Below are 22,814 nucleotides of genomic sequence, written 5' to 3' on the forward strand. Positions count from 1 at the left end.
TCCTGGCGGTGTTGGAAAAGAACTGCCAGTTCTAGGGATGTGAGCTGACCAGACTGAACCAGAGAACCAAGGACCAGGCAATCAAGAGTAGGTTCATGTTAGAAATAATCACCACACAGAGGGTATCTGTCTTCAGCTCCTGCTTCAGATCCTGGTAGATGTATCCGACCATGAAGCTGATAAATGTGTGATTCCTGTTGCACCCAGCAGTCCCCTATTGTTGCCCTTTCCAGAACCACCTGAACACGGCTCCACCAGTCAGGCAGCCAGAGTACCAAATTAAAGCCTGACTCTGCTCCTTCTTGGGGTACAAAGTTTTCTGGTTTGAAGTCAGAATGTTGAACTTCTGGAAACTTTGTACAGTTGGCCCTCAATATCCATGGGTTCCACATCCTCAGATTCAAGAATATTCAGAGGAGAAAACATTTTGGAAAGTTCCAAAAAGCAAACTTGAATTTCTCTTGTGCCAGCAACTATTTACTTAGCATATACATTGTATTAGGTATCATAAGTAATCCAGAGATAATTTAAAGTACACAGGAGGATGTGTGTAGGTTATGTGCAAATACTACACCATTTTATATAAGGGACTTGAGCATACGAGGATTTTGTTATCCTAAGGGACTGATCCCCGTGAATACTGAAGGATGACTGTAATTGATGAAGCTTACAGTCAGTGGAGACTTTTGCAGTCAGTGACCCACTGTCTTCCTGGAATCTCCTCAGCAGCCTCGTCTGGACAGTGAACTTCCTCCCCATCTTGAGGATGAGGGGTCAATGGGGAGTTTAGGAAACATAGCACTGGGTTTCTACCACAAAGGCTAGGAACAGATCTAAAAGCAACTCTGTGTATGGGGCATTCCACAGGTCCACCCCTTTAGTCAGAAGGTCATCCTGATAGCTAACCAGGCAACTGAGTTCCTTCAGCAGCTGATTCAGGTGAAACAACAACTTTGCTCCAGCTGTGAACACTTCTCCAGCTGATTCAACCCATCGTCCAGGGGGGCTCCAATGCAGGTGTTTTGCTGCTGGACCTTCCATTAATTAGGGTGATTAATTGGCCTAGCAGTGCTTTGGAGGCATCCAGCACCTCCTTTCTCCTTTAGTCCAGTTCACTGAGAATTTCCTGCAAAAGCTGCTGCTGTCTGGTCTGACGGGCGCCCATAGAGGGTATTCTCACTGGGGTCTGGGTCTTACATGGGAAGCAGAAGACATCCTGCTGGTCTTTCAGTTGGCTGATGGATTTCACCAGCTTCTCCATCATAGCCCTTAATTCTAGGGTCCAGGATTCAATCTCATGCTGCTGGCTTTCCACAGGTGCTTCGAGGTCTGCCTCTCCTTGCTCCGAATGAGCCCTCTGAGCCTGGATCAGAATTAAAGAGATCAAAGATTGTCTCAGCCAATTAGGTATGGCCCCGAGGAAAGGCCAGAATGTCCCAACAGAATTTTTGCAAGTTGTGCTGTAGTAACAAACACGCAAGGTCCTGGCTGCATCCACACTCATAGTTCAGTTGGTTTAAGAAGTGGAAGAATAGCATGTTCGCCCTGGAATCATCGCTGTCCAGTAATAATACGAAGGGAAAGAGAAATTGAGACCCCTGAACCACACAGTTGACTGAAAAGCAATGGCTTCAAGTGGGATTGAGAAATTCTAATAGGTAGTTAGGGTTCATAACAATCAAGATATTATTTCCAGAAGGTAATGCTGTGTGTATAAATCTCTGCAGATAAAAATTTGTAAACGTGTTTTCATACAGTCTCATTAAAAATCTTTTTTAAGTTCTAGTCCTCTAAATAGTTCTGAAACCTATGGCGAAATTACAGATTTCTCAGGATTAAATATTTTCCAACTAACCCAACAGTTGGAATCTGGTGCTATGGAGCTTTTCAAAATATAAATATTTATATTTATCTATTGAAAGTATAGAGTATATATATATATATATATATAGATAGATTCTGTCCTTGGAGATTCTGATTCAGTTAGTCCAAATTGAGATACCTGGTGTCTGATGATCACTGCACTAGTGCAAAAGGAACACAGTGAAAAGGCATCAAGTCTCCTCAAAGTGTCTGAAGTTATTAGACTTTAGAGCCAGAAGGAATCATTAATATCAAATTGAAATACTCTGTTTTACAGATAAAGAAACCAAAATTCGCAACTATCTGAAGCAGGTAGTGTGACACTGCTGTGCCTCTGTTTGGATCTTCAGATGCTCAGCCAACTCTGCTACCTTCTAACTGGCCCTTTGGGCAGTTTTGAGTTTGATTTCCTTTTATTTCCTTGGTGGCGACAGCACCAAATTCCTAAATATAGTCTTCTTGGCTGCTTTCTAAAATTTGCAACATAAAACAAGTAGTCACATAGTAGAAGAATCAAAGAAAAATTCATTTTTAAGAACTGGGAGTGGGATAGGAAAAATACTGAGGAAGTCTAGTTCCCTTGTTTCTCACTTTCACAAGATAAAAATAGTAGTCATGGTTGTACTAATTTTTGTTGCATTTGAATATAAAGTAAAATTTAAGCCAGATGTCAATATAATGGACATTTCCAAATTTCTGTCATGTTACTATATACACAAGTACATATTCACACCGCTCCTAAATATTCCCATATTTATTGAGAATAATTCATTTTAATTTTTCATGCTCACCAGAGTCTTAAATAACTGAGATAAACATCTGCTACTGCAAAGGACGAATTTAAGTTATAGACAGGAAGCTTGCTTTTATAGAATTTATTTTGATACAGGGGCTTCAAATATACATTAACATTGAAAATATCACTTTGCTACTAAAATATGGCCACATCTTAAGTAACATGACACAATTAACATGGCAAGAAAAAAATGCCTCAATAAACCTAGACTAACTGTAGGTGGCAAATACGATTCTAATTGGAATTTTCTCATAACTCCAGGACATACCAAATATGAATGAAAATAAATGTTCTGATTACTAGTAAGCACAAAAAATTAATTATCATTAATATTAAAACTGAAGGATGGACATCCACCATCCTAAACATATCATAAGACTGTGGCAAGCTTTCAAAAACAACAGAAAAATCTCCATCTATTCATTATAATTTTGTATTTCAATAATAAAGTTTGATCTTAAAAAGATACTAAGTTGAATTTAAACACACAATTGCTCATTTGATGTGCCTTTTCTTCTATTCTAAGAAATAAGGGCACCAAAAACTCTATCTCTAACTGTTTCCTCCCATCCCTCCCAACATAACCCTTCCCCCCTCCCTTCCCCTCCCTCATTACACCCACCCTCTGGAAAAAATACCAGTAGCTCTCTATCCTTTTTGAAAATATTCTACTTAGGTGGAGCAAGATACCAGAGTTGACTTACTAGTTTTCCAAGTATGTATGTGTACATGTGCAGTAACTTTATATATCCAAATACATCATGGGAATAAAATTTAAGAAAAATAAGGAAAGACTGAGAAATAAGTTCAGAAAAATCTCATAATTCATGAATTTTAATGTAAATATCCAATTTTAGCAAACTTTACTATCTACTTAATTTACTAGTAAGCAGCCCTTAGTTTTATACAAAAATAAAAGTAGGGAAATGCAAATCATTTACCTATTTGAAAAATGGGAATGCCTTTCTGGGGATCCATTTTACAAAAAAAAATGTAGGCTACCTTTCATGGCACTTGGCCATACTTTGAGAATTACTGCTTTACACTGCTCCTCCTCCAGAAAAATTTAGACACACACACACACACACATTTTACATAAAATTTCAGAGTTCACAGATACTCAGAAGCCTATGCGTGATTTAACACGCTCTACTGAGACTATTTTGTACAAGTTTCTGGACCATATCCTTTCTAAATCTCAGGGATTTACCAAATGATGTTAGGACAGAAGAACAGGATTCACGCAGTGACTACCCCCATTCTGCTAAATAAATAAGGCACTCTGGCTATGGCTTCCGTCTATCAGAGCTTATATTTGACTTTCAATAAAAATATAGCTGTATATATTTTTTAAAGATGTACATTTTCCTTCAATGTGATAAAAACTGACAAATTTCTATAGAAGTTTTCCATTCATCTTTTCTTTAGCTTATCCTCTACTGCCACCAATCTGTGGTTTAGGGAAGGTTTTGCTTAACCTTCCTTGGAATTTATAGTACATCCACTATATTTAAGCCTTAAGTACCAGAGATCTTTAAGGTCAAACTACATACAGTTATGGCATAGTTTCATTTAATTGATTTAGTTTGATTCATGTCAGAGTTTTTAATTCATGTTAGAGTCTTAAATTTCACCTATTCTAGACTAAGAAATGGCAGAGTGGGGGAATGAGCTTGGGCTTAAAAGTGACAGAGACTTTAGGTCAGAATCTGGTCTATCACTTATTTGTGTAGGATACTGGTAAATTATCTAAACTCTCTGAGACTTAGTATTCTTGCCAGTAGTAAAATACCAATGATGGCTACCACACAGGACTACTGAGGAGATTAAATGAACACAGAAGACACCAAATTTCTGTTCAACCCTCTTTCTACCTAAATCTAAAGCTGAACATCTTGATTCCTTCAACGGTGGCTTCTTTGAGCCACATAAAGTCAGAACCACTTACCTTGAGTGATCTGCACACCCCATAATCTGTCCCCCACATACTTGTAGGTAGGCCTATGCACTGTCCTGGGCATATAGCAGCCATCTAGCTACTATTCCTGTCTCAGTCTTCACAGTTGGTGCACAAATAGTGCCTCAATGTAAATGAAGGTATCTCAAAGCCCCAAACTTAAAAACAAAATATCCAGTCCACAAGCATCACTACTGCATGGCTCCCTTACTCCCCATTCTTTACATTTGTATTCATCATTTCAAAGTAACTTACTAATACAGAAAAACAGCATATCTACAGTCAATACTCAATCTGACTGATACACTCTCAAACTCATAATAATGGGGATGTGTGTGTGAAGAACAAATGACACACATCCTCTAATTTATTATTCAAGTGAGACAGGAATAAGACATTATAGAAAATTTCACTTACTAATATTAATGTGCATCATGGGACCATGTCAGGGTTCAGTGACGATTAGCAGCTATGATACTTTTAATATTTGTACTCTGGATTAATTACAAATGAAAAAAGTACATTTTAAGTTTAATGTCAATCTATAAAGTTCCAAGTTTTGCTTTCTTGCAATTCTTCTAAAACTGCTACTCACTACTCAGGAATGCCAAGAAAAGAGGAAAAGGAACCATTCTTTTTCTTTGTGTCCCTGGAAAGTCTAATTCTCAATTTATCTTGAATAAGAAAAATGTTCTCTGTAGGGTAGGACCATAGAAAGAGTTGTACGGCTCATCTTTCTAACTTGGCAGACTAAACTTATCTACAAATTTATATAACTTTATACAAACTTATCTACAAATTCATCCCTACCACTGTACCTTGTATGGTGGCAACGTAGAAATGAAGACCAAAGCAGACTTTCAGTAATACTGACAGTCAAACTTACTCTCTTACAGGGGTTAGCATGGAAAGAAAACAAACTATAGGAGCTGCCAAAAAACCAAAACAACAAACCCACAACTCTCTGTAACCTGGGCCATTAACTGTCCTTAATAAATTTGGGGGACTTGCATTAAACAAACAAAAAACAACCCTTCTCCCTCCCCGCAAAACCTTCCTATATCATGTACTTATGAAAAGCAAAGGTAACTATGGCAAAATTTATTCTGGTCCCTGCTGAAGTTCAGTTGCACTGGTTTTGGGCAAAGTTATCAAATGGGAATACTGTTTTAAATTCCCCTTTTTCTTCTTTTTTTCCTCTACAACTTGTGGCTGCTATAACACTCCTCTCCTGTTACTGAAACAGTTACAAATGTGCTCTGACTACACTTTATATGAAGGCAAAGTCAGTAAAATATTAGTAAATCTATTAATAAGGGATCACAAAAAAAATAAAGAAAGCTAACTACTGTTAAAACACTAAAAAGACATTTGTAAATTCCAATTTTCACTTCCAATCTAAAGAAAAAAGCTCAATAAATTAAAAATAGCAAGATATTTTCCCATTGTGATTAAAAATTTATCTCAAATAAATGGTTAAAATCATATTTAAGAGTGAATAAAACACTGGAGAGATCTCTATAAAAGTAATGCAACAGGATGCCTGCTAGCACCACTTTCTAACACTGTTCTTTAATTTTTAGCCTAGGGATTCTCAAGTAGGAAGAGATGATGGTGGGAGATCCGATTTTTTTTTTTTTTTTTTTTTTTGGAGATCCGATTTTAAAATGCAGGGAAAAGACCAAAAAAAACCTTTCCTGAGAGACACAAAAGACTTAAATAGAGAGATATACCACATTAATGGTTGAGAGGATTCAATGTTATATTGTAGAATATAAATTCTCCCAAAATTGATCTATAAATTCAAGTATTTTGAAACAGACTTGGCCAACTAATGGGAGAAGCCAGTCTATATACTGCACAGAAAACACTTAAATACCAATAAAACATGGCAAAGAGATACGAATTCACAATGCATAAGTTCACTATATTAATCAACTATAAATCAAAATGAGATTTTTTGTTTATCAAATTGGTAAATGTGCAGAAAAAAATACTCAATTCAAGTAAACAGGTACTCACAATCATTGACTCAGAGGTTCTAAGAGCATCAAAACTATAACCAAAATGTTTACATGAAAAAATGTTCATCACAGTATTATAAATAATAGCACCAAAATGAAAGTAAGATAATATACATCAGCAGGAGACTGGTTTAATAAATTTTAAATACTCACATATAATGGAATACTACACAGTCATAAAAATTGCTTTCATAACATGGGAAAATATTCATAATAATGGGTATTAAGTTTTAAAATGTAACAAACCAATGTGTTTTGTGTATATATACATTCACAGGAAGGAAAAGGACTACAAGGAAATATACACTGCAAGGAAGATACATCAAATCATTTTCAGTGAAAACGTCTGAGTATTGAGATCACATACAATTTTTACTTTCTTCTTTATGCTTTTGTATATTTTTCAGATTTCCTTCAATAGAAACATGACTTTTATATTCAGGGAATAACAAATGTAGCAAAGAGATCATCTAAATTTTACGTTTCTGCTCTGAATTCTCTAGGGGCTATAAACCAGAATATGACTTTAATTAGAATGACAACACTTTTAATGAGAATAAAGATGTGTATTTAAAAGCATCTGAAATAAATTTTTACTACAATAACCTCATTCTTATATAATGCACTACAGAGTTAGCAACCAATGAGGTAAATAATAGCATAGGTTCATAATAAAATAAACATACAGGGTGGGGACAAAAAGATCAACGGAAAGGGTCAAAGCTTATCAACCCAAAAAGATTTTAAACTTAGCTTTTATTCTTAGCTTTGATAAAACAAATTTCACATAGTTTATTATATAGTAATTTTATGTTTTGCTCTATGGCCTCATATATTTATATACACATGTACATATGTGTGTGCAAATAAATAGGAAGTATTTAAATTTGAATTGCCTTTATAAATAATCTTTACTATCAAAGTGAATAAACTTAACAAGGACTTCAAGAATTTAAATACAAGAATAAGTTTTGAAGAAACTGACTCTGATAACAATTCATGTAGTTATTATTAGCTATGTTTAAAAAATGGCCCTTACATTATTTTAGTGCTAAATAAACATGGGACTACAATGGGACTATGTAATAATCAGACATTTAAAACATCACTTAAATGAATTTAACTTTGGAATAATTTTTTTTAAAAAGAAAATCGACCTATTTAAATTAATTACAGCTATTTACTTTAAATGAATTCACTTTACAAAACTCAGACTTATCAAAAAAAAAAGATCCTGACACATCAAACTTAAGGTACATTCAGAATAAAGTATAACCCCCAAATTATTGTTTTATTAATCATACCATTTTCTCACAGGCCACATAACCAAATACAGTCCAAGATGTGAAGATCACCATATCAGAATAAGACTCAATACATAAAATTATAAATTTGTTTAAACATCAACAGAATATAGGTCTACGCAAAAATAAGTTGCCTCCAAGATGAATAAGATCTGAATATGGGATACCCTCCTCACTCAGAGGACATAAGACTTTGGTGATTCCTGAGACTAGACAACCATGAATACTTCTATCCCCAACAAAAAATGCTTCAGATAACGCCCACTGTCCCTTTTACAGTGTTTTCCCCCTCATTACATCAGGAGGGAAACCCCAATTAGGTGACAAGAGCCTTTTAAATAACCCACGTCTCTTAATTTCCTTTTTATCAAGGAGAGTGTTCCCAGGGCTCAGGGTAGTCTGCAAATCAATGCAAAGGGGAAGCATCAAGAGGCTCATCTGCAGTATTACCAGGGAGCAGCAGGCAGCAAATATTCAAACCCAGAAATTGTGACTCAACATTTCCTATATAGTACAACAATTCTGCACAAATGACAGACACTGTCAAGAAGGATCCTGCCTGTAAAAGATGTAGAATGAAAAGAGAAGATTGACAGGCGTGAAGGTAAGGTAACTGATTACATTAATATCGGTACTTACGTATCATACCTCTGCAGTGGTGTCACTTTGTTCTTATTCTTATCAACTGAACCCGTAGACAGCTGAAGAAAATTGGGGTTTAATTTATATAATTCTTGAAGTAGCTTCTGTTCATATTCTTGGTGTTTACCCGCCTAGTGGAAGAAGAAATTAAAACTGCAGTGGGACTCACAAAGTGGCTGGTATAAAATGCTGATGTACTTTATGAATTACTAAAGCTATTCTAAATAAAACACATAAGGATTTGTCATGGCGTCAGAGAAACCTGTGAGGAAAATGTCACAGAACTTCTAGACCAATGAAAGTTCTTGCAGCAAAACTACAGGAGACATATTCCATTAACTAAGGCATTTCATCACCCACTTTATGTGGAGAAAAGAATATTAACAGACAACATTTTTGCTAGTTTAAAAAACTAGAGGGGCCCTTTTAAACTTACTTCCCCATCTTTCACATAAGAATTAAGTCTTCTAACAGGTCATTACAGAATTTTCTGAAAATCACTGAAAAATTAGTCTCTCTTTTTAGAAGACTGATAAGTAACACACAGATGAAGAGTTTTACTATATTTTTCATTATACTAACACTAATTAGCACATTAATTTGTTTTTACATAAAAGTTAATATATTTTAAACTTTAGACCAGAGGATGGCAATTTAGAGCCAGCCACTTTGTTTTTATAAATAAAGTTTTACTGGAACACTCATGCTCATTCATTCATGTGTTATCTATGACCTCTTTTGTGCTACAACAGCAAAGTTGAGTAGTTGCTGCAGAGATCATATTCCCAGAAAACATAAAATATTTACTAACTGGCCCTTTACATAAAAAGTTTGTGAATCCCTGCTCTATACACAACAAAGACAACTCTGTATTTACTGGAGTTGGTAGCTGTCTATCAGAAGGCAGTGTCACAAATGTGATGGAATAAATCAGAAAGACTGACTGTGGAAACTAGGCACATACAAAAAATAAATTACAATACAATGAAATTACTCTGAATAACTTTTTACTATCTGCATGTATATTATGACCGCAATGACATTTTTTACTTACCTGCAGGGTTGTTAATTATTTTAAAAGTGTGGTCTAAATAGATGTTATGGGAAAACCAAAACCAGAACAGAACAGATCAAAGCAAAAACAAAACAATAAAAACAAGGGCAGTATCATCTAATTGAGCACAACTGTATCATATATATTGCACAATGCATTGTTCCCTGTTCTGAGAGGGCTCTTGCCTGTTCACCTGGGTCTACAAATATTTCATATGGTACTAAATTTTGAGTTATGCAGTAACAAGGAAAGATCTGGTTTTTGCCATGATATAATTTGCTCAAGTTTCCTTTCTACATTGACAAAGTGTTTTAACGAGGAAACCCCTTTTCAAAGTAATTCTGAACTAAGATAAAGAAGAGCAAGATGAATTCAGGACAACAATATGAAATGAATTTTAAATTGTTAAGAAAAAACACAGTTTAGATGCGGATTTTACATCTTTAAAACATAAAAAGCCCTGAAAATTCTTTCTGCAAGCAATACTTCAGGAGATATTACGGCTTTTGTTAGCCACAAAGAGCTCAAATTGGTATTCAAATGATTTAACAGGGGCAGTTCATAGAGACAGGTTAAATCCCATTACAAATAAATTCTAAGGGACTGTCCACCCATGTCCTTTTACTCTTCAATAATACTTAAGTGAGATCAACTGGGGCTTAGAAATTCCTTGACAGAGATTTTCATTGTAATAGTACCCATAGGTAAAGCACAGTTCCCACTAGTCAAAATTCAGCATGAAATGGTTCAACCTTAGACTTCATCCAAAAGAAGAAAAAAATCAAGATGCATTTATTGGATAAGCAAGAAATAAGTAAGTCATCCACCCCCGTTAAATATCACAGAGAAATTATTTTAACACTGTTTTTAGATCATAAAGACAATACATACTGTCAAGAAATCCCAATATATTTATTATAATGGGATTTAATCTGTAGTAACTCCAAGTCAAAAAAGGTAATATTTCATTTCATTTAACAATCTGCTCTGAAAGGAGCCCCTCCTAGACTGTCTCTAGTTTGACTTGGAGAATGAAAGGCAGTAATCAATGCCCCCCACCTTCTAAATGAGAAGTATTCCTGCAAAAGTCCACAGCAACAATCTGAAGTCCTCACCTATAACAGGGAAGTGCAGTATTGTGCTTTGGCATAATCCTCATTTAATATGCCGTATGGTCAACATTTTTACTTGTAAAGGCATGTTTATACTACAAATTGAAAGGAGACAGGAGAACAGGAAATGTAAAAAAGAACACAGGAAAATAAGCCTTCAATTCACCCTTTACAGGACACTGACTCACTGGATACTTTCATGGGAAGAATCATTTTATAAAAATAATGTTAGCTTTTCAGCAGCATCTAATAGAGTATTATTTTCTAGCATGCTCTGTGAAGAGTAGAGATGGGGTGGGGGACCTCATAATTACAATATCCCACTTAGCTTTCATTTTGCTGACATTCCCCCTAAAGTAGCATTTACCAAAATGCTTTCCTTGGTCAATTAAGTCCTGGTTCTACATACCCCTCGGGATATGTATTAGCATATTAAAGACTCTAAGAAGTGTTGCTGGGGTTGTGGGGGGGGGAATCTATTTATCTTCATTAATCAAGCATTTTCAAACTTAGTGGACCACAGAACCACTTTTATTGTAACAATACCCTGCAGAACTGATATTCCATGGAACACTATGTATTTGGAAAATGCTACTTTAAAGTAATACCAGTTTAAAGAAAAAGAAAATTCTTAGTTTTTGCTTTTGTAATTTTAACTTATAAAGAAAAATACTTCCTTTTCTGCAAAGTTGATAATTCACATTACTTTACTACCTGCATTTCCTCTTTTGTGAAGCTGGCCGCCTCGTCCCCCAATTCATGTAGGTACATGCAGTCAGGCTTTGGACACTGCATATTCTTTAAGAAGTAACTGCAGTATTTTGTTGTACCTAGAGATGCCTGCAGCAAGAGGAGGAAAGCGGAGGGGGGGAGGGAAAAAGACCCAAAATGTGAACTGACACCACAATGAAAATTTCCATATTTAGTGTTTTCATTTCACCTAAAATGAGGCACAGGCACAACAAAACAAAGTATGGCTGTGAATACTAGAGAACTAAACTATTATTAGCAGGATTTATTAAAGATGATGATCATTTAAAAGAACTAAAAAAAAAATCCCGGCCTATGGTTTCCAGAGCTTGAGCACCCAGATTATTTCCCTAGAGGTCAGAAGAGTAGAAAGACAAAATCTGTTCCATGTTTCAAGTGGTTAGGCACATAAGGCAAATTCCTTTTTCTAATTATGCCATCCTTCTTCCACTTACTTAAAAGCATTGCTTGGTGGGACCCTTCATGCAAACCTGAACTGATCAATGCCCAAATATTTAAGGACAACAAATCAGAACAATTATCTATTTCTGACAAGGAGAGTAATAAATCCATTTTCACAAAATATGTGTAAATATAAGGAGATTTTTAAAGATTTATCCCTTAATAATGAATGTGTTTACTCCTAGCTGGTAAAACAGGACCCTACATAGGTCAGCTATAAACAAATTAGCTGTCATAGGTTGGAATGGATGCCTAAGCAGCAATCTTCAAATTAGACTCCCTTCATGTAATATGTAAAAGCTACGCTCTTCTCTAGTTAATACATGTTATCCCTTCCCCCTTAAAAAAAAAAAAAAATCAGGAGGACCGTATTACCTTAAGTGTTCTGCCATCTACCACCACATTGTTGACACACTGTATGGCTCTGAGAGCATCTTCCGACCGGATATAGGTTACGTAAGCACTGGCGCTGGGACCCTAAAGTGAAAACCCACTGTTATTAGTATCAAATTCAACAAAAACTTAACAACAACAAAATTATCTTGCAACCTGCCTCAGGAATTCTAAAGGCCTTTACTACTACTTTCATTAATAATAATGACAATGATTAGAAGGAGTAGTAGCTTTGATTAAACCATATACGAGTTCATCTTAAGATAATCATACTTAATGAATTTTATCTGATTTTAAGTAGACTAAAATAAATATGAATAAAATATTATCTTTGGCTTGGCATCTATTTTTTTTAAAAGTCATCTGACAGGCTCGTCAAGGTTACAAAAAAACATACTTTGAAAGTTAGATAAAAAAAAAATAAGATTTGAAGACAGTGTCAAACTATGTTCTCCCCAAAATAAATGCAGTCTGTAAGAGTATTCTATCTGCTAATACCAGCATAACAAAGACGCTGTATTAAGTTCACAATATCTGAAAACATTATTAATTAGAAATCATTATATAATTTAACTGCCTGATAATAGACTCAATTCCCCCTCCCCTTCAAACCATCACTAGATCTATGTTTTACTATTTCCGTCTTATTACTATCAATTCACAGTTAAGTCCTGAAAAGGTCAAATAAGCACCAAAAATTCCCCCACCCCACCAACAGAGGTCACTACACTGCTTAAATCTTTGACCCTTAAGCTTTCTAATCACAGAAAGCAAGTTTTCCTTCTGAGCAGCCCAGGTCAAGCCCAGACCATAGGGAGGAAAGGCAAAAATCCCTATAATTAGTTACCTGTGAGCCTGCATATGATGTGCTATTATTGATGACAACTTTATGTATTTTACCAAACTTCCCAAAATATTCTGGTCGTTTTAAAACCTATAAAAGAAGAAGAAATAAGGTATAAATTGTCTCCATTTCATCAACTTTATCCTTATAATGGGGACATATACCATCCCTCTTCAGTGAAAATAAAATAATTTTTAAAGTTTTCTAGTAAATGTGACTACTTCCTAATTACAATTTGTGTGGTTAACCTACAGGAAAACATCAACAAAGTCTAAAAGCTATTCTTTATTGACCCACTGAACAGAAACTGAGACTTACTAAGTTCAGTATTATCTATTACATTCTAATATCTACACCAATAATCTAAGGGATTTTAGCTTCACAGTATTCTTAAACACAAAACAGATCAAATATCTTAACCACATTTTCATTAATAGATGATCATTATAAGAAAGTAATTCTCAGAACAATGACCAAGATTATGTATTAAACAGAAACAGAAACTCAAGAACAGACACCAGTAGAGACAGTCTTTACTCATAAATCTATTGTATATAATATTTTATATATTATATTAAAGCATTGTTTATAAGTTATGCATTCCAAATATGGTAACAGAATGTTCTTCAAACTTCTATGTTTTATTACTGTGTGTCAATAAATTTTCCTTACGTCAATTTCACCATTTCTCAACTGTCTCCTGTTTTTTTTCTCTCTTTTTCCTAATAAATAACAAATGTGAGGTTATGGATGAAAAAAAAACTGGGGAAACAAATTTATACAATATTTTCTCTACTACCTGGTTACTTCTTTGTGGTCATTTTCCCTCACACTTGTGTCATCTCCTTTACTATGTGATCACTATATGCATTCACTTAGCTTCTCTAAAACTTACTTAACCTTGGCTAACCTGATACAAAAACCTCTCCCATGATTTGCAACTACCTCAAAATTAAATTTGTTCTTTTCCTAGAATTCATCTATAGACCTACTGTTCCTACAATCTCTCCAAATAGCAAGCTCTCTCTCAATGAAAGCTTTTTTTTTTTAACATCTTTATTGGGGTATAATTGCTTTACAATGGTGTGTTAGTTTCTGCTTTATAACAAAGTGAATCAGTTATACATATACATATGTTCCCATATCTCTTCCCTCTTGCGTCTCCCTCCTTCCCACCCTCCCTATCCCACCCCTCCAGGCAGTCACAAAGCACCGAGCTGATCTCCCTGTGCTATGAGGCTGCTTCCCACTCAATGAAAGCTTTACGCACATATCTGTTCAAGTGTGTGCAAAGTATCCTTTTCAAATACTCTTATACTCTTGATAATATTCTCACATACTTGCAACTTAGCTAATATGTTCTGCATCTGACAGAACCAAAGCTTTGTGAAACAGTCTGTGATTGGGGGTGTCATTAATTCTTAACAGTTTTCAACTTGATTTATTTAAAATTTTTTACCTTATTTTATTTTAGGTCTTTATAAGTATAGGGTTTAGGCCTTATGTTTTCTACAGCCAATTTTAATGGATTAGAAGGTGAAGTGACTACATTGGCTTTCAATCTTTCTTCTACCCGAATCCCCTGAGGGATATGGCGGTAAGTGTGGTAAAGGCAATGACTCTTGGGTTGTTCACAAAAAAGTCTTAGAATAGAGGGTTAGGAAGAGTATACCTTGAAAACCTTTCTGGCCAGTGGAGTACAGAACTGTATTCAATATTCCAGCTTGATGCATGCCAACTCAGCAAAAGGCCTCAGCCAAAATACCTGCTTCAAAGGATTCAGGCTGGTTACAAGTTGTGCTGCATCAGCAGCTCATATCATATCCAAGTTTACGGCAGTAGTTCTCAATAAAGGCAGCATCAAGGGAAGCTGGAACATTTTGGAACTCTGTGGGAGCTTTTATTAGGGGAGGTTGTCAAAGTAACTGGGAGACACTATTCGTGTTCAGTGGATGGGAGCCAGGGAAAGCTTACAGCACTCAGGCTAGCCCTGTACCACAAAGAATTGTCCTGCACCACTTTTGAGTGTTCTATAAGACATTCATCTAGCTGAGAGGCCTGTTTACAATTAAGTGAACCTAGAAACAAATTATAAACATAAAGTAGTTCCCCACAGTTTTGACATATGTTGAATTTAAAAGCAAATAGTGTGTAATTAAGGGACTACCACAAGTGCTTTGTTTGAAATTTTACTAAGAATTGCTTCAGAAAAATCACATCATTGGCACTTCATGGTACCTGAGGTGCCAATACATACACCTGTAACAATCTGCCTTTGTAGTTGTCATATTCACAGTGATTCTACAAACAGATGCAAGCACCTATTTTATAACATACTGGAAAAAAAGTACTTTACAAACTTATATATGCATACAAGTCATTTGAGAATCTAGTTAAAATACATATTTCAGACCCTGAGAGTCCACATAATTAAGCTCCCAGGTGATACTAATGCTACCAGCCCAGCGGCCACACCTTGAGTAGCAAGGTTCTAGAGCAGAGCTACCCAAGTATTTACATGCAGAAATAGTCTTTTTATAATTTTTAATTTCTCCTTCATTTTTTTCAAATTATGTATCTACACAGACAGATATTATCAAGAAGTCACTGCATGAAACTTAAAGGGTGTTATAAAATATAAGTTTAAAAAACAGTGGGTACTGGGTCTGAAAAGGTTAAAAGCTGGCTTATGGAAATAAATTCTGGCCAGTATTTGAGTAACACCTTCATAACAACATAAGATTTGTACATAATTACACTGAACAGCCAGAATAATATTTTCAAAGCACAAATCTAGCCATGTCATTCTGTTCTTAAGAATAGTTAATAGCTTCCCATTGCCTTTAAGATAAAGTGCAAACTCGTTAGCATGTTTTAAGAGCCCTTCATTATCCCTTACCGCTTACCTTGTCAGCCTCCTCTCTCACCATTTCACTCTAATTTTCCAGCCAAACAAATCATTTGCAGACTGAGCTCTTTACCCCAGAGATAGCAGGAGAGTACACATCTTCCCCCCAAGGTCAGGTACCATCTCTTGTGCCTCCAAAGCACACAGCACTCCTCATAGTGTACTGTTGCTTTTATAAATAAACAGGGGCTACCTTTTTATTGGTTTATGTTCAGTGTCTTACACAATGCCTGGCACACTGTAGGTACTTAATAAATGCTTATTGAAAAATTAAACTGTCTTAGTATTGAACAAAAAGAGTAACATGGGGGACTTCCCTTGTGGTCCAGTGATTAAGAATCCACCTTCCAATGCAGGGGATGAGGGTTCGATCCCTGGTCAGGGAACTAAGATCCCACATGCTGCAGGGCAACTAAGCCCACACGCTGCAACTAAGACCCAACACAGCCAAATAAATAAATAAATACAGATCTAAATCTTAAAAAAAAAAAAGGATAACATGGATGTAAAACACTAGTGGGCCTTAATGTATTAGAAAATGGCCTATGGCTGATAAGAAATGGTTTGCCCAGGCAAGGGAAATTTAAATAACTTAGATGCTCTATATTAAGTTGCACATTACAGATTCTGTCTGAACATAAGTCAACGAGCAAAACAATACTCTAGTAAATAAAAAAGGTAAAGAGTATGGGTAGCAGGCAGAACACCCTGCATATCACCACATTACCCATATATTTAATGTCCTATATTTACTTCACAGTGAGCCAACTTTAGTGCTCATTACCATATAAAAGGCCACATGATAGAATTATAAATTCCCAATGGCATACCTAATGTGTAAAATGTCTTCCTATATATTCTTTGGGAACACAGTCAAGTGTTCATGAACACCACAGAGAAAATAAAAAATGTGGTAAGCAGATGGAAGGATGGATGGATAAATGGACGGATGGAGGAACAACAGACCATTCACTGGTGTAAAATACATTGGAATAGGAGCTCTAAGACCAGGGAGGGGAGGATGGGGCTGGGTTTCTAGCCCTGGCTCTGCTATGAAATAGCTGAGTGATCCTAGGCAAGTCACTCAACTTCCTTGTGCCTCGGTTTCCCTTTTGTAAAATGAAATGTTTGCGTCTTTAAAGTCTTTCAGTTCCTCAAACAAGCTGCTCTTTCACGCAGTCACGAACCTGAAACATCCTTGTCCTTATTCACTGCCCAGCTAATTCCTAATCATTTTTAATCATCCTTTCCTCAGGGAGGCTTTTTGTGGATCTCTGTACTAGCTAAATTCCCCACTGTTACATGTTCTCAAAAAGCCCTGTACTTCCGTTTTTTTTTTTGTTTTTTTTTTTTTTTGCGGTATGCGGGCCTCTCAACGCTGTAGCCTCTCCCGTTGCAGAGCACAGGCTCCAGACGTGCAGGCTCAGCAGCCATGGCTCACGGGCCCAGCCGCTCCGCGGCATGTGGGATCTTCCCGGATCGTGGCACGAACCCGTGTCCCCTGCATCGGCAGGCGGACTCTCAACCACTGCACCACCAGGGAAGCCCTGTACTTCCGTTTATAAATGCTCAGCATGCTTGCAAGGACTTAATTCTGTCTTCTCCACTGTCTGTAAGCTTGTACGGGTAGAGACTGTCTGCTTGCTAAACCACTTCATCTCCAACATCAAAGTACCTAACAGATTGTAAGTATTCAAGAGTTAATTTATAGAATGAATGAATTAGGTTCTGACAATATAAATTTTTAGGATTTAGGAGATGATTACCTCTAATCATTACCTCTAATTACCATATCTTCTAAGATAGTTTTTTTTTTCTATTGAGCGATAAATGAATACATTTGACTATCAATCTTGGCATGAAGTTTTCAGATGTACAAAAATTATTTTCAAAACAAGCTTTAAATTTTCCTAAATGTTCCTGTTTTGCTAATCAGAATTCAGTCAAATATCAAACTGTCATCATCCAAAAATAAGTAAATCACAGGGATCTTCTTTGTCTCAAAAGTTACCCTAACAATTTGAAACTTCGAGTTTTCTAATGAAGCTGACTTTAACTTTTCCAATCTGAAAGGGTTAGACAGTTACATTAAGAAAAATTTTAAAGATAATATTTAGAAGTAGTAGGATTTAATAACTAAAACACTAATCTCTGGTCTTCCTAGGCTTTCAAGAGAAATAAGAGAGAGAAACTAATGTTTAAGAAAATTCATGGGCTTCCCTGGTGGCGCAGTGGTTGAGAGTCTGCCTACCGATGCAGGGGACACGGGTTCGTGCCCCGGTCAGGGAAGACCCCACACGCCGCGGAGCGGCTGGGCCCGTGAGCCATGGCAGCCGAGCCTGCGCGTCCGGAGCCTGTGCTCCGCAACGGGAGAGGCCACAACAGTGGGAGGCCCGTGTACCGCAAAAAAAAAAAAGAAAATTCACTGTCCTCTCACCAAGCACAATGATTTCAAAACTATAAAACCAGGACAGTGATTTTTAAGTATATTTAGACTCATGATAAAATGTTCTCTCTCACTAGCCAACCCCTAGATTAATTTCTTTCTGTGTAATAGTTCTCCAGATTAATCTTACTAACATCATGTTATTTGAAATGAAAATAAGAAATCTCTGTACATAAGTAAAAACAAACCACAGATTCTAAAGAAGAGGTAGGAAACCTATAATCCAAACATCAGACTGAGACTATGGCTTAATTTTATCCAGCCTTTGGGTGGTGCTCTGTATGCCTCCAGTACCACAGGTGACTGGATTTTGTATTAAGAAAAGCAAGTACATCCATATCCAAGAGTTATAAAATCAAAATAAAAGTTCCATTAATTTACTGGAATAGCAGGAAATTCCCTGGTCGCCTAGTGGTTAGGATTCCACGCTTTCACTGCCATGGCCCAGGTTCAGTCCCTGGTCAAGGAGCTGAGATCCCACAAGCTGCATGGTGCAGCAAAAAAAAAAAAAAAAAAAAAATTAGTAGGAATAAATAGAGGTAGGTAAATAAAAAACTTGCAGAGGCAAGAAATGCTCTCTGGTTGGAAAAAAAAGTAGTGTTGAAAGAGGGAGACAGAAGCGTTGGGACAAAGTTGTGGCAGTGTTCAAGAGTGAAGTGGGATTCTGCCTGTCTGGGGAGTTAAGTATTAGATTTAGGAAAAAGGGAGAAGTGGCTGCTGAGGTCAAGTCATAGGCCTAAAATGAGCTCTCTCCTTATCATCTCTTATTAAAGAAGTCTTCTCCAGTATGAACCCTCTGACTTTGGAAAGAATGTCTCCGGAAGATCATGTAGCCCACTAATGCCAGCATCTCTGGACCTAGGTCCTAGTAATTCTTGAGCTGCCTCCACATTTATTACCAATGATAAAGCCTTCTTAGTAAGGTCACCCTGATTTTTCTCCTCTACTGATCATGAAGCCCTTCACAGCCTCAATACACAGTAAACTTATCAGCAATAAATATTTTTTATTGTCTCTAAACTGATTTGTACAAAATCAATGTATAGACACCTTAAATTTCCTCCTTCTGGGGCCTTTAGCCCACTTAGCCAAGTTCAAAGATTCCCACCTCCCTAATCATATTCACTGCAATCCTCTCTCTGATTGCGACCATCATGAGCATTACTTCAAACCCTTCTCAAGGAGTACTTTTGACAGATCCCCCAAATTCGGCTCTCTCCAACATTCTGGTTGCCAATCAGTTTCTATCTGCCTTCCCAACAATCTAGTCAGCACCTCCTGGTATATCAGAAACTAAAAGTTAGCAGATGTGCATCCATGGGCATCAAGGAAAGTTATGAGTTCAACATTATTCTAATAAGGCTGGTGGAGGAAGGAGAGAAAAGAGTTAAGTAATAAACAAAAGGGTTAAGACGTCCCCTGCCTCCAAACGAATGACAAAGAACCTGGTCCACAGTTTCCCTTCATCAAATTCTCCCTCTTTCCCCAAAACTGGCTTAAAATGAATCAGTAAAGAATGATGATACAGTATAGCAACAGTTCTATCACTGTTCTATAACCGAGGTTCACTACTTGGGCACGATTTAAAAAAAAAAAATACGGATCTTTGGTGGGTTCATGAAACTGCATCTCCACTGTTGGCCCTTAGTTAATACAGCTACAGAGAAGAGGAAACACGCAGAGTAGTCATGTCACATTAGCCTTAAGAGCAAAATAGAACCATTATCCAACTTTCACAGGTTATTAGCACTAAAGGGGACTTGAGAGATCTAGTTCAACTGCTTAGTTTTACAACTGAAGAAAATGAGCCAGGGAAGATTAATACATTTGCCTAAGATCACAACTGGTCATTGGTTTCTTAGTGATTATTAAAAAAATATTTCCCATTTTCTCCTAAGTTTTAATATTTTCAGGTAAATCCTGCAGTTGGGCAGAGTCAGCTATTATTTCCAAATATACAAAAAGAAAAAATGCCAAGTTGAGAAAGAAAAGAGAAGAAGACTTACCTCTGGGTCTGCTAGGCGCTGAGACAGACCTACAACAAAGACGAGGTTTTTTTGTACAACACGTACACTAGCCAAATGTTTGCGATTTTCTGATATTTTCTGTTTTCTCTCATTTTGTTTCTGTTTTTTCTCATTCTTTATCCTTTGCAGTTCTTCCTGGGAGAGTGGTTTATAAACTGCTGGGTCTTCTGGATATGGCTGTAGGCATAAAACAAGTATAGAAGTTAGCATTAAATAAACAGAAAACTGTATGAATAACAATTATCAAATTCTGGATGATGTGTATGCACATCACATCTCCCTTTGTTACAACTCCCTTTTTATGAATCTTTTCAGTTTTTATTTAATAAAAGTTAAATGTTATATAGAATTGTTTTAAAATACTATTTAAACCACTTATTGTGCTGAAATTTGAAACATCACCAAAGGTTCTAAAATTTAAAACAACAATATTGGTATTCCCTACAATGCCTAGCACACAGTTTACAGGAAAATTAAGCTTCTAAGGTACTGTGTAAGAGGCAAAGAGTATAAGTTCTCTCATCTAAATATGGGTTTATGTATTACAATCAACAAATATTTAATGAAAACTTACTATGTGCTTGGAGATTAATGAAGTACTTATTCCTTAATACATTCCCAGTCTAAGGACACAGATGAGCAAATAAACAGCAATACATAGATCCTCTGGCCCAGGAGTTTGAACTTAGCTTCAACACTTATTATCCACGTGGTCTTAGACAAGTCAATTAAACTCTATGCCTCCATATCCTCATAAGTAAAATGAAAATAATCTTAAAGGCTGGTGTAAAAATAACACTCATAAAGCAATTATTATGTGTAACTGGCACACAGTAATCCCTCAATAAATACTAGTAATTACACTCTTACAATGGTTTCCTCTCTCATCATTATAATTTTGTTTTCATTCCTATTGCTAATGCCAAGACTACTGATGGCCTGAATAAGAGCTGTGGGCTCACACTGCCTGGCTTTGAATCTTGGATCATTCTTTACCAAGAGACCTTGGCAAAGTTATGTAATCTGTGTGCCTCAGTCTTCTATTCTGTAAAATGGGAATCAGAGTACTTTATTCAGAGGGTTCCTGTGAGAATTAAGAAAGACAACACGCTTATAAAGTAATTAAAATTGTGTCCTGCACAGAAGCATTCAATAAGTCAGTTATTATAACAGCGAGCCCTCCATATCTGCAGGTTCCACATCCTCAGATTCAACCAACATGGACTGAAAATATTTTGAGGTAAAAAATTCCAGAAAGTTCCAAAAAAACAAAACTTGAATTTGCCATGCACCCAGCAACTGTTTACATAGCATTTACAACTATTTATACAGCATTTACATTGTATTAGATATTATATGTAACCTAGAGATGATCTAAAGTATATGGGAGGATGTGCGTAAGTTATACCCAAATACTACACTGTTTTATATAAGGGACCTGAGCATCCACGGACTTTGGTATCTGCGGGAGTGGGGTGTGGTGTTCCTGGAAACGATCCTGTGCAGATACCAAGGGACAACTGAACTACTACAAAAAACAGTTAATAATAAATGGAAGATGGAACACACTAAATAATAATATCTAAAAGCTGAATGTGAAGAGATCCCAGAAATGGGAAACTGTGCCTATCAGAATATCAGAAGTGGGGATTAACAGAAATCTTGCCGTCAAGACAAAAAGTGGGGGACTTCCCTAGTAGCGCAGTGGTTAAGAATCCGCGTGCCAATGCAGGAGACAGGGGTTCGAGCCCTGGTCCGGGAAGATCCCAGATGCTGCGGAGCAACTAAGCCCATGCACCACAACTACTGAGTCTGTGCTCTAGAGCCTGCAAGCCATAACTACTGAGCCCACGTGCCACAACTACTGAAGCCTGTGCGCCTACAGCCCGTGCTCCGCAGCAAGAGAAGCCACCGCAATGAGAAGTCTGCGCACCGCAACAAAGAGTCGCCCCCGCTCGCCGCAACTAGAGGAAGACCACGTGCAGCAACAAAGACCCAATGCAGCCAAAAATAAAATATAAATAAATAGGGCTTCCCTGGTGGCGCAGTGGTTGAGAGTCTGCCTGCCGATGCAGGGAACACGGATTCGTGCCCCGGTCCGGGAAGATCCCACATGCTGCAGAGCGGCTGGGCCCGTGAGCCATGGCCGCTGAGCCTGTGCGTCCGGAGCCTGTGCTCCACAACAGGAGAGGCCACAACAGCGAGAGGCCCGCGTACCGCAAAAAAAAAAAA

The 22,814-nt window shown here is 36.8% G+C and overlaps 1 protein-coding gene and 1 pseudogene across 7 annotated transcripts in view; both read right to left on the minus strand.

Annotated features, from left to right (window-relative positions):
- The window catches only part of CNOT4 (CCR4-NOT transcription complex subunit 4), a 137,538-nt gene that overhangs the window by 45,509 nt on the left and 69,215 nt on the right, over nucleotides 1–22,814 (minus strand). For 4 of the 7 annotated variants that reach the window (XM_029234365.1, XM_029234362.1, XM_029234364.1 and 1 more), the window contains exons 3-7: nucleotides 20,562–20,759; nucleotides 13,205–13,291; nucleotides 12,340–12,441; nucleotides 11,467–11,592; nucleotides 8,584–8,717 (exon numbers count right to left, since the gene is read on the minus strand). In XM_029234365.1, coding sequence (XP_029090198.1) covers nucleotides 8,584–8,717; nucleotides 11,467–11,592; nucleotides 12,340–12,441; nucleotides 13,205–13,291; nucleotides 20,562–20,759 — 647 coding nt within the window. The remainder of the gene's footprint in view (nucleotides 1–8,583; nucleotides 8,718–11,466; nucleotides 11,593–12,339; nucleotides 12,442–13,204; nucleotides 13,292–20,561; nucleotides 20,760–22,814) is intronic. The other 3 variants (XM_029234367.1, XM_029234363.1, XM_029234369.1) reach the window with 1 other exon arrangement.
- Nucleotides 678–1,769, minus strand: LOC114902024 (annotated as a pseudogene).

The sequence above is a fragment of the Monodon monoceros genome, unplaced genomic scaffold (assembly GCF_005190385.1).
Source record: "Monodon monoceros isolate NGI ecotype Baffin Bay Population unplaced genomic scaffold, NGI_Narwhal_1 Super_Scaffold_2, whole genome shotgun sequence".
NCBI classification, from domain to species: Eukaryota; Metazoa; Chordata; class Mammalia; order Artiodactyla; family Monodontidae; genus Monodon; species Monodon monoceros.